The sequence below is a fragment of the Xenopus laevis genome, chromosome 9_10L (assembly GCF_017654675.1).
Source record: "Xenopus laevis strain J_2021 chromosome 9_10L, Xenopus_laevis_v10.1, whole genome shotgun sequence".
In the NCBI taxonomy this organism is placed as follows: Eukaryota; Metazoa; Chordata; class Amphibia; order Anura; family Pipidae; genus Xenopus; species Xenopus laevis.
The window spans coordinates 130226702-130239451 of NC_054387.1; the positions used below are offsets into that span (position 1 = coordinate 130226702).

Here is a 12750-nt window from a genome sequence, read left to right on the forward strand (position 1 = left end):
AATATCTTACATGGGTCCATGAACAGCGCCTTTTTGTCTTCATTTGGGCCAATTGCTCCACTTCCCTTTTGACTTTTTCATTAGGACCAATAAGCCCCGTTCCATTAGGATCACAGGATTAATGGTCTGTCTGCCCCACACGCAGCCGTAGAAACCCAGAAGGTCAAACAATATGGTTGACATTGGCTAAACGGGCCAATCAAATCAGAGAACACATGATCAGTTTAATGTAACCTTATACCACTTTCTGTTCCTGCCCATTCAACACACATAGTGGTGGACCATGATAGAGTTCCAATGTGCCGTTGGTGCTCGCGTGGCGTCTCAAACAACAGAAATGGAGAAAAGAAGAAGATGCACTCATCAAATTTGATTGTGGTGTATCCAAAGTACCTCCAATATTTTATTGGTGCGGAGTACAAAAATAAAATATCTCCAAAATTTTATAGGTGCGGAGTACAAAAATAAAATATTTTTGTACTCCGCACCAAATATTGGAGGTACTTTGGGTACACCGCAATCGAATCGGATGAGTGCATTTTCTTTTTTTCTCCATTTCTGGTTAGTTCTCACGCTGAGTCACGTGATCTGAAGGTAGCACCGACAAGGAAGCGTTTAAACGATTGATTCCTAATTGCATTGATCATAAACAACAGGGCAATAATAATGTACATAGACTGGAAATCGTTACCCAACTGGTATAATATAAACATATTTATAAAGCTCCATTGTGGTCAAGTTGTGTATTTTTTATGCAAGACTAACGATGAAGATAACTTATTTTACACCACATTAGACAGGCAGAATAGGAAGTCAAATGCCATTTATAATTACAGAAGAAGCATTGCTAAAGCGCTGAGATATAAATGCCATGTATTATCACTGTTGGAATGTCATTTTAAACTGGACTTTCCTTTGGCTCACTCAGAAAGTATGTGCAGTGTCATGTTCCTCAGCGGTTGTTGCCTAGGGCAAGTCTGACGTGGTGCTTTTTCCACCAAGGTTTTCATATTGTGACTGCAGTACCTGGCATGACCTTGTAGGTGGCGCACATCTGACTAGTCCTGCAGTACAATAGGAGGCAGACCTGTTTGGGGAGTTCAGTCTTGTGTATTGTACTCAATCATTTATTGTCTTCAGCTGATCATCAAACAATGATGTCTAATCTTCACACTGTTTGGCCTGTTTGAACATGTTTTAATTATAACTAATTCACGTATGTCACACCGGCTGAACTCCCAGCAGTCATTACACGTGCCAGTTAAAGCCGAAGCAGAAAGAGGTCACGAGATGACATGTATAGCATCAAGGGACAAAAATAAGCACACTTAGGGGCAGATTTATTAAGGGTTGAAGTGTAAATTCAAATTTTCAAACATTTTTTGTGAATTATGCAAACTCGATTTGAGTTTTAATTCAAATTTCAAGATTTAACATACTTTGGGGCAAATTCAAGTGCTGGAGCGCCTAACGCTAGTGTGAATTCGCTAGCGTTGGGCATTTTCGTTACTTCGCTGATTCACTAATGGACGCTGGCGTAACTTTGCTAGTTTTACTTCACCCTTACGCCTGGTGAAGTTGCGCAATGGACATAACTACGCAAATTCACTAACGCGCGCAATATTCTGAACGCTACCTTTTACGCCAGACTTCCTTCGCCACCTCAGACCAGGCGAAGCGCAATAGAGTAGATAGGGATTGCTTCAAAAAAAGTTAACATTTTTTCTAAGTCCCAAAAAACCCTGGCGTTGTTTCTTTATTATGGGTGATAGGCTGAAAAAGATCAAAAAATTTTTTGGGGCTCCCCTCCTTCCCCCCTACATTTCCTAACTCATGGCAACTTAACTATACAGTGGGCACATGTGTAGGGCAAAATAAAAATGTTATTTGATGTTTTGAAGGTTTCCCAGGCTTGTGTAGTGATGCTACAAATACTTCCATTGAAATTTGAATTTGGCGCCGTATGCAAATTAACCATCGCTAGCGTAACTTCGCTTTGCTTGGCGAATCAACGCTAGCGCAACTTCGCAACCTTACGCTACCCCTGAGCGCAATTTCAGATTTTAGTGAATTTGCGTAGCGCTGGCGAAAATAAGCCTGGCGAAGTGCGGTGAAACGGACGCCAGCGCAACTACGAATCTTAGTGAATGTCCCACTTTGACTATTCGCTACCTAAAACCTGCCAAATTACTGCATAGTCAACAGGAGAGGTCCAGGGATCAATTTGGTGATGTTTGTAACCTTCCTAACATTCAAGGTTTTTTTTGGGTTTTTTTTTAATTTGACTTGAGTTTTTATAATTCGAATCAAATTAGATTCGATTATTCAGGTCGTTTCAATTTGACAGAGTTGAAAAAAATTCTGATTGGTTGAAATCCAAGGGGCAGATTTATCAAAGGTCAAAATGAAAATTCTAATTAAAAAATTGGAATTTTGAGCTAATTTTTGTGTACTTCTACTAGGGAATAGTCTTTAAAAATAACTATATCAAATTTTTTGGACTTTTTTCACCAAATCATTTGAATTTTAAAGTTTTTGCCTACCGCGCTTCAAATTGAGATAGGTGCCTCTCCCATTGACTTATACTAGGGATGCAAGTTTTTGGATGCGAATCCAAAATAGTGGATTCGGTGAATCCTTAACTTATACATGACCTTGACAGGTCTGAGATGACGGCCTTTCGGATTCTGGCTTTTTGCAGCATCGGGGTATAATAAATCTCCAAAAATTTGGTTTTTTTTCATATAGAAATTCTAGCTTAGAATTTTGATAGAAAAAAAAATAGAATTTTGAGAATTTAACATTCAGCTTTTAATAAATAACCAACATATTGTTGAGTTCCCTGCTTCTACTCTCATCTTATTTGCAAGTGTGAGCCGACCTACTAAATTTGTGTGCAATATTGCAATAAACATCAAAGTAATATTTATTGGTTCACATTAGGTTTATTAATTAGAAAAACTAAACTAAAATTGCATAAAAATCATTTTAATTAAATTAATTTAGTCCTTTGTCTCCACCACAATCCAGCTGTACAGGAGCAGACATATCCCAACGAGAATTGTGTGTATGTGTAGAGCAGGTGAGTGGGACTTGTGGGCATAACTTGATGCGTATGAATTATCTGTGGTTGCGTTGTATGAGGAGAGCCATGAACGGAAAGCGGGCACCAGGGTATAAACGCCGGGTCGGTTTGCAACAGCACATCCGTCTCCCCAACTCACAATTCCGACTTGATACCAAACTCCTTGTATATCACAAACAAGGGGTCCCCCAGAGTCTCCCTGCAAAACAAATTAATGAATTCAATGTAGTTAGTTGTCTTTATATCTCAATATTATTTACCCATTGACCCTAATGACCATGACTGAATGAAGATCATGGAGTTGTTGTTGGAGAATACCTAGAGCCCATTCATTTAGTGGTCTTCGTCAGTCTAGGCCTACATTCCAGAGTGGCTATTATGATGTGTGGGATGTAAAATTATGGCTGCTTAAATTCATGTACAGCATCCCACACATCATTATAGCCACTCTGGAATGAAGAAGACAACTAAATGAATGTTGACCACAACATTTCCCGTGAATTTCCTGTGGATACTAAATGGATTTCCAATGAATTCTCAGGGAAATAATGGGATGCTGTACATGAATTCAGGCAGCCATGATTTTACATAAATTTGGCTCCGCAGGGTTTCCGACCTCTTTCGCCAGTGGGTATTTTTCAGCCTGAATATTTTTCTTTGGCATAGTATTTTCACCTGAATATTTTCATACTTTGGTTTTTATGCAACCAAAATTTGCCTCCAAACCAGGAATTCAAAAATAAGCACCTGCTTTAAGGTCACTGGTAGCAACATCCAAGGGTTTGGTGAGCAACATGTTGCTTGCAAGCCACTTGTGAGCAATTGCACAGATCCTGGTAATGCCAAGTGGAGTGATGTAGTGAGCTAAACCAATTTTATTGCAACTCATTTCTAAGTCAGTAGAACAGCTAGTAAATAAGCTCCTGAGGCTCCTATGACAGCCCCCACATGTTTCAGTGCATGAGCCTGTCTAGGGTTTGAGAAACTTGTGAGTTGGGTTATCATTGCTTTTCAAGCTAGGGAGATCTTTGAGGAGAAACGTCAGTTAAGGAGACATCAGACCTACCTGACAGGAGTCCTTCTGGCCAGCGGCATATCCAGCACAGATCTGGTCTGTTGGAACTATGGCAACACTGGAACTGATCGCAGTTCCAACATGATACATCTGGTCACAAGTGTTCCAACTTATCAGTGGCGTCATCACCTGTTGGAGGGTCTGTGGATATGAAAGACTCACTGGGAAGAAACCAGATAAGACAACAGCCTGAACGTTAAAAACAATCTCAGTACTTTTGGGGAACATACAGAAAGATATAACTAAATGTTCTGCTCAGACGGAGGACAAGGTGAGGGGTGCATACCGACACAGTATTCTAGCAAGACAAGTTTATTGCTACATACTGATTGCTTGACCACGAGTATCCTGCCCAGTGAAAGGCCAAGGTTAGTGGCTTATACAGAATAAGAACCTACTGATACTCTATCCAGATGGAGAGTAGGGGGGGGCTAAATAACTAATGAATAACCAGAGATGTCATGGGAGCCGAGCACAGAATCATAAATGATGTAAGAAGTCATGAAGAGTATGAGTAGGGTTGTCTCTTTGCGGAAGGGCAGACAGTGATGTACAAAAAGTGATGGAGGGCACGGGGTTGTGACGCAAAGTGGAGGACTGAGTGGAGCAAGTGGGCATGAGGGTGAATTTCAGGGAATAGAAAGAGTATAACTGAATGAATCGGGGGCTTATGTGGGCAGGCCAGGGCCTCAGCTGGGTACAACATTCCCCTTTAAGGGGAACTACGTTGCATGTAAATTTTTAATACTGGCCTCGGCAGGTGTTTTACCGGCTAGGAAACCCTAGGTGAGGTATGTCTAAAAAAATGGAAGGGTGCCTAATAAAATTGACATAACAGCTTCATATATGATACGGATAGACAAGAAAAATGGTAAGAGAAGAAGAACAAAGGATATTAATTATGTTGACTTTTACATGAAGGTGAGCGCTGATAACATATGGAAGACTTTGAGTGACTAAACCCCAAGCAGAGGTGTTGTATCTAAGGGAAACTATCATGAACAACAGGTCTGTGGTATTTAAAGAATAAAGTCTAGAAAAACATTTTGACAAGTTAAATCATATACAACTTATTGCAACAAGGTTAAGATTTTTTTTTTTTTCAGCAGCCTCCCCCACCCTCCAGAATGCCTGGCTCCCAAGTCTGTGTCAGTGACTGAGAAAACTGGGAGTGACCCATTGTGACACATGATTTGCTGCTGAAAAGTTGTCTTTGGTTGAACCAAGTGTTTTTATTAGATGGAAGAGATGGGGGAGAAGCACAACTTGGCCTTCAGAAGAGCATTGCAGATTACTGTATTCAGTGAGAATCAGAGGAGGTGAAGTCTGTCAGTGACTCACAGCATCAGTGCATCGTTTGCCCTCAAGAAAAACAAGTTAGGTTGAGAAACAAACAGATACATAATTATATTAAAGGGATACTGTCATGGGGAAAAATTTTTTTTTCAAAATGAAGCCGTTAATAGCGCTGCTCCAGCAGAATTCTGCACTAAAATCCATTTCTCAAAAGAGCAAACAGATTTTTTTATATTCAATTTTGAAATCTGACATTGGGCTAGACATTTTGTCAATTTCCCAGCTGCCCCCGGTCATGTGATTTGTGCCTGCACTTTAGGAGAGAAATGCTTTCTGGCAGGCTGCTGTTTTTCCTTCTCAATGTAACTGAATGTGTCTCAGTGGGACATGCGTTTTTACTACTGAGTGCTGTTCTACCAGGCAGTTATCTTGTGTTAGGGAGCTGTTATCTGGTTACCTTCCCATTGTTCTTTTGTTTGGCTACTTGGGGGGAAAAAAGGGAGGGGGGTGATATCACTCCAACTTGCAGTACAGCAGTAAAGAGTGATTGAAGTTTATCAGAACACAAGTCACATGACCTGGGGCAGCTGGGAAATCGACAATATGTCTAGCCCCATGTCAGATTTTAAAATTGAATATAAAAAAAATCTGTTTGCTCTTTTGAGAAATGGATTTCAGTGCAGCACTATTAACTGATTCATTTTGAAAAAAAATGTTTTTTCCCATGACAGTATCCCTTTAAATAAACCACTGTTAGAAAAAAAATTAACGCCGTCTTGTAAAATAGGTGTTTTAAATATGTCAATAACTTTGAAGGATTTGTATAATCATTACAGTAATCTTGCGGCCCTGGGAAAAACACTTGTTTGTCAATTTAGCCTGGAAAATTAATTTTTCTTGGCAATTTCATATTTCACTTTGTCTTGCAGTTTCAGCAAAAGAGTGAATTCTTGCCTTCATTGCCATCTTTTAAACACAAACATTTATGTCTTAGAAACTCATTATCCACATTATTTTCTGGTACAGCAAGTAAGCTTGATCTACAGGGGCCCAAGTGGTAACCAGAAGTATCTTACCAAGAGATTCACAGAACAGTTTACTTTTTACTCGACTTGGTATGAAATGAAAAACACTCACCTGCAGAGCCAATATTGCCCCATCCGGTGACCGAGCATTGCATGCCTTCATAAAAGCTCTGGGATGTTGAAGGCACACACACTGGAAGGATGTACTCGGTATAGGCGATGGGGCTTGTTAGCTTCAGTAGAGTGATATCTCCTGGGCCTCCTGGGCTAGTGAACAATGGGTTGACAAGAACACTGTCTACATTGGATATGATTTCATTAGAAGTTGTGATTGATAGCTGGTATGCGCCAAGCCGAACCTGATAGTCCGCTGGAGACCTAGAACTGGTGGAAAAAAAACAAATAACTTAGAGTGACAAAGGCTTATGCTCCCTTTTTCTGTGTTTGTAGTAGATATACAAAAATATTTAGGAGCACAAACACGTATTTAGCTAAAATTCCACCTTAGGATGGGCCTTCAGTAGTAGTAGTAGCAGTTGAACATAGAGGCATTTCCCCAATCTTACCCTATGACTTCATGTCTTCACCAGCAACACTATATTCTGGAGTGGAGGTCGTGTAGTACGAGTACCTTGGTTGCTAAAGGTGGCCATAGACGCACCGATAATTTCGTACAAAACAAATTTTCGTACAATATTCGGTGCGTGTATGGTGGAAAAAGAGCCGACCGATATGGGCACAAGACTTGGATATCGGTCGGCTCGTTGATCGGGCTGGATGGAAAATTTTGATCGGGCGCCTTTGAAGGCACCCAAACATCAACCATTGTTAGTGCTGAGTCATCAGATACAGGTAGAATTCTATTGTTTCTATATGTATATCTGACGACTCAGCTCTACACGTGTGTATTGAAACAAACAATCTTTCTTGGAAACGTCTTTTCCAAGAAAGATCGTAAGTCTATGGCCACCTTAAGTCTATAAAATCAGGGAACTAGTTCTACATAATTCACTGGGAAGAACTGATCATATGCTCATCATCATCATAGGCTTGCAGAGAAAACCCCCTTCCTGTTGCAATATTCTTTGTTTGCCCTAGGAAACATTTACCCCAAAACATGCTTCTCAACACAGAAAGCAATATAGTTCTATTGACGCTCAAAGACACTTACTATTGAAAGCAGTGGGCGGCTGTCAGGACCCACTGGTTGGAGATCAGAGACCCCCCACAGATATGGGACCCTCTGTAGCGTAGACTGATCTGCCAAGGCCATGCTCCATTGGTGGCATCAGTACCTCCCACTATCCTACTCGAAACCAATGGAGAACCACATGTCGGAGAGGTAGAAGTTGTATTCTGAGAGAATGTGGGGGGTGCAGAAACTGAGGGGGAGAGATTTTAAAGAGTGAAGGTTAAATATCTTAGCACCTGCAATATCTGTACAGCTATGCCTCCTATGAATATTCAGAACCCAGGTACTTTAATCCCCCTTAGCCTCTGTGGTTATTTACTGAACCATAATTAAGCATGAAGTGGCTCTACATAAATTTGGCACAAATCTTAACACCTATATTAGTTAAGCAGCCACTTCGGTCCTTTGATAAATGATTGTGTTTGCACCAACAGTGGCTTCTGCAAACTGATTGCAACTGTCAAAGTAACATAGTAAGTTAGGTTGAAACCTTTTAAGTTCAACCTTTTAACATTTTTTAACCTGCCTGCCAGTTGATCCAGAGGAAGGCAAAAAACCCCCATCTGAAGCCTCCAATTTGCTTTAGAGGGGGAAAAATTCCTTCCTGACTCCAAAATGGCAATGGGACCAGTCCCTGGATCAACTTGTACTATGAGCTATCTCCCATATCCCTGTATTCCCTCACTTGCTAAACACCATCCAACCCCTTCTTATACCTATCTAATGTATCAGCCTGTACCACTGATTCAGGGAGACAATTCCACATCTTCACAGCATTCCAGTCTTTACACATAGCTAAAATTTTCCATACCTTTTACCAGCTTAGTTGCCCTTCTCTGTACCCTCTCTAATACAATAATGTCCTGTTTGAGTGATGGAGACCAAAACTGTACGGCATATTCTAGATGGGGCCTTACCAGTGCTCTATACAGTGGAAGAATGACCCCCTCCTCCCATGACTCTATGCCCCATTTAATACAAGTCAAGTCCTTATTTGCCCTTGATGCTGCTGACTGGCATTGCTTGCTACAGACAAGTTTATCATCTACAAGGACTCCAAGGTCCGTCTCCATTATGGATTTGCCTAGTGCAGTCCCATTAAGGGTATAAGTGGATATTGTTACATCCCAGGTGCAGGACTTTACATTTATCAACAATGAATCTCATTTGCCACTTAGCTGCCCAGATTGCCAGTTAGTCAAGATCCTGATGCAAGTGCCACATCCTGGATGGAATTAATTGGGCTGATAGTTTTGTGTTATCTGCAAACACTGATACATTACTTACAACACCCTCCCCTAAGTCATTAATGAACAAGTTAAATAAAAAGTGGACCCAATACTGAGCCCTGGGGGACCCCACTAAGAACCTTACTCCAAGTAGAGAATGTCCCATTAACAACCACCCTCTGTACCCGATCCTGTAGCCAGTTTCTTATCCATGTGCAAATGACTTCATTAAGCCCAACAGACTTTAGTTTAGAAAGCAGTCGTTTGTGGGGCACAGTATCAAACGCTTTGGCAAAATCCAAATAGATCACATCTACTGCCCCCCACTGTCCAGCATCTTACTTACCTCATCATAAAAAGCAATCAAATTAGTCTCACATGACCTATCCTTCATAAAGCCATGCTGATTGTTGCTCATAATGCCATTTACTATACTGAATGTGATCCCATAACAAGCCTTCGAATAACAGATGTCAAATTTATTGGCCTATAATTGCCAGGATGAGATTGTAATCCCTTTTTAAATAATGGTTATCATTGTAAAAACTCTCAAAAAACATCCTGTCAACCATCAACTTAAATCTGTCCATCTGAATCTGGTCAATGATGTCATGAAGGTCCAAGGAACAGTCATATCAAAAAAATTTAAGTATTTTCAATGAATACAAATATAATGCAGTGTTGCCCGGCACTGGTAAAACTGGTGTGTTTGCTTCAGAAACACTACTATTGTTTATATAAATAAGCTGCTGTGTAGCCATGGGGGCAGCCATTCAAAGGAGAAAAGGCTCAGGTTACACAGCAGATAAGATCGGTAGAACATAATGGTGTTATCTGTTATCCACTATTTAACCTGTGCCATATAGACTTTTATACACAGCAGCTTGTTTATATGAACTATAGTAGTGTTTCTGAAGCAAACCAGTGCAGGGCAACAGAACATGATATTTTCAAACACTTTCTTTATTTGGTGTTACTGTTCCTTTAAAGTGGATAGAATTTAGGGCAATGGCAATGATCCACAAGGAGATTAATGGCCTGCTACAAATCTCTTCTTCTGTGGGCAACTAATCTCCTGTAAATTCTTTCCCACTGGAGATAAAATTAATAATTGGTGGTAAAACCCATGTGTCTCTTCAGTCGTCTGAAGTTTCCTCGAGGCAACATCAGGTGACCTTGGAAGACTGAAGCGACACATGGGTTTTACCACCAACGTTTCACTTTATTCCCTTCCCAGTAGTAAAGCATTTAAAGAAGAAGATTAGTGGCCCACTGAAGAGGAGATGTATTGCTGCACCACCAGCCTTATTGGAGAAAAGGGGATGAAAACAAGTTGCTGCAAAATAACCAAATCAGTAGAGGCAAGATTAAAGGACTAATCCTAAAAGCAAATGTGTATTTACTCAAGATCATATTAAAGGAAGGGAGATTAGCGTTGAGATCTTTGTTTGCAGTCAGAATAGCTTCATAATGACTAAAAAAACAGCAATTAGTCAAACATAAGTTGACAAGGGCGGAGTGTCAAGTCCTTTATTTATATCTATTGATCTTCCGTTTATTTGAACTAAGGCAAAGAGCAAACCTTAGCGATTTGTTGATCAGCTGCGTGAAAATATCATCACCCTGGGTGTTACCATGAACAAATAACAGGTTAAACAACCTGCTCCCACAATGACACTTTTCTAAACACTATAGGAGACCATGCAGGACTCATCATCAATAGAGGGGTAGTGTTCCAACATCCCAAAATGGAAGAGTGCATCACTTATCCAACACATCATCTGCACAATGGGTTTCAAAGGAGTTTAAAGCTACAATTGTATGCAGGAAAAAATGCAATACAACAAAGTTATTATCTGAAAGTTTAAGTATTGGTTTGGAAGACTAAACTCCACCACTGTGTACAAGTTGCTTGGTAATAAAAGGGCTCCTCCTTCAACAGTGATAGATATAACGTACACACTTTCCCCACCCAGTCTCAATTTCTAAATGGTAGGACACATCTGCTCACATTGGCACATTGGAGCTTTAGTTTTATAGTGAGGCTACTGGGCCCCATAGCATATTCATTTCAACAAAGACTCCAACATTCATCCCGATTCCCAGAAAGTTCCTTGAGCTGGAGTAAATCCATGTTGGCTTTTAGGATCAGTATAGAGCCCCTTAATCTTGCATTTACTGATTTTGTTATCTTCTAGAAACCTTTCATTTCTTCCTCTTTACTCCAATATAACCTACATTTGGTGTATAATATTTTTTTTGGAAATATTAACATTGAACGTGCTTATACCTGATTGGAGGTGCAGCGCTCAACACAAGGCCTCCCTGTCCTTCCCACCAGCAGTTTGGAGATCAGAGACCAATGGCACACTTTGTACTCCACCCTGTACCTAATAAGTTACCCCCTGTCACCGTGGGGTCCTATTGCCAAAACTTCAATGGGCTTGGTAAAGTCAATAGAAATAAGAACAGAAGCAACTCATGTAAAATTGCACAAGATATGGAAGTTTTCTATAGAATTCCAATAAGTACGCTGGTTCCTACACAAGTTTTCTAGCATGGTTATTGACAGTATTAAATTCGGTCTGTTTCTGGGCTGCTTTTTATAGTGGCACCTTTAATAAGTACGTAGAGGACTTCTAGTAATCACTTTCAATTTATTAGTGATTATTTGCATGTTATTTTATACACTGTGACCTAATGTAACTGCATTGTGGATAAAAGCATCATTTTACCTGTTGCCGACAGCTTCATCCTGGGGTCTTACAAAATCCCAGTACTTCAGTGACCCAAAAATACATCTTACTCTTTTATCAAATGTTCAGAACCAATTTAGTGTCTCTAAAATAGAGAACAAACACAAAAAGAGCCACCCCAGATGGAAATGCACATTATATATTTTGGGGGTGCTCAAAGACACACAAAAATGTTGGTGGGTATCTTTCTGAGCCTGGACAGTCTTTACAGAACCAGAATGCACTTCCAAACCTGATTAACACCAGACTGACGCCAACCATAGAATCTGCCCTCTGAGAAGAACTTCATCCTGGGAAAAGAGGAGTTAGAAACCCAGAAGGTAAATGGGGCTGGCGACAACCATAGGATCTACACTCTGAGAAGATCTTCCTCCTGGGCAAAGAGGAATTAGAAACCCAGAAGGTAAATGGGGCTGGTGACAACCATAGGATCTGCACTCTGAGAAGATCTTCCTCCTGGGCAAAGAGGAGTTAGAAACCCAGAAGGTAAATGGGGCTGACGACAACCATAGGATCTGCACTCTGAGAAGATCTTCCCTCTGGGAAAAGAGGAGTTAGAAACCCAGAAGGTAAATGGGGCTGGCGACAACCATAGGATCTGCACTCTGAGAAGATCTTCCTCCTGGGCAAAGAGGATTTAGAAACCCAGAAGGTAAATGGGGCTGGTGACAACCATAGGATCTACACTCTGAGAAGATCTTCCGCCTGGGAAAAGAGGAGTTAGAAACCCAGAAGGTAAATGGGGCTGGTGACAACCATAGGATCTGCACTCTGAGAAGATCTTCCTCCTGGGCACATATGAGTTAGAAACCCAGAAGGTAAATGGGGCTGGTGACAACCATAGGATCTGCACACTGAGATGATCTTCCTCCTGGGTAAAGAGGTGACCCAGAAGGTAAATGGGGTTGGTGACAACCATAGGATCTGAGAAGGATGTTTTCTTGGGCAAAGATCAGTAGAAATACATAAGGTAAATGAGGTTAAAGGAGGAAAAAGTAACTTGAGATAGCGTAGATAGTGATATTCTTAGACAATTTGCAATTGGTTTTCATTTTTTATTATTTAAGGTTTTTGGAGTTATTTAGTTTTTAA

At 40.5% G+C, this 12750-nt stretch overlaps 1 protein-coding gene across 1 annotated transcript in view; it reads right to left on the reverse strand.

Moving 5' to 3' along the window:
• Positions 1 to 2925: 2925 nt before the first annotated feature.
• LOC100037197 (uncharacterized) overlaps positions 2926 to 12750 on the reverse strand; it is a 31351-nt gene continuing 21526 nt past the window's right edge. Inside the window, 4 exon segments of the mRNA NM_001097888.1 lie at positions 2926 to 3284; positions 4152 to 4321; positions 6594 to 6865; positions 7653 to 7863. Of these exon segments, the coding sequence (NP_001091357.1) occupies positions 3003 to 3284; positions 4152 to 4321; positions 6594 to 6865; positions 7653 to 7863 (935 nt within the window). The 3' untranslated portion in view covers positions 2926 to 3002.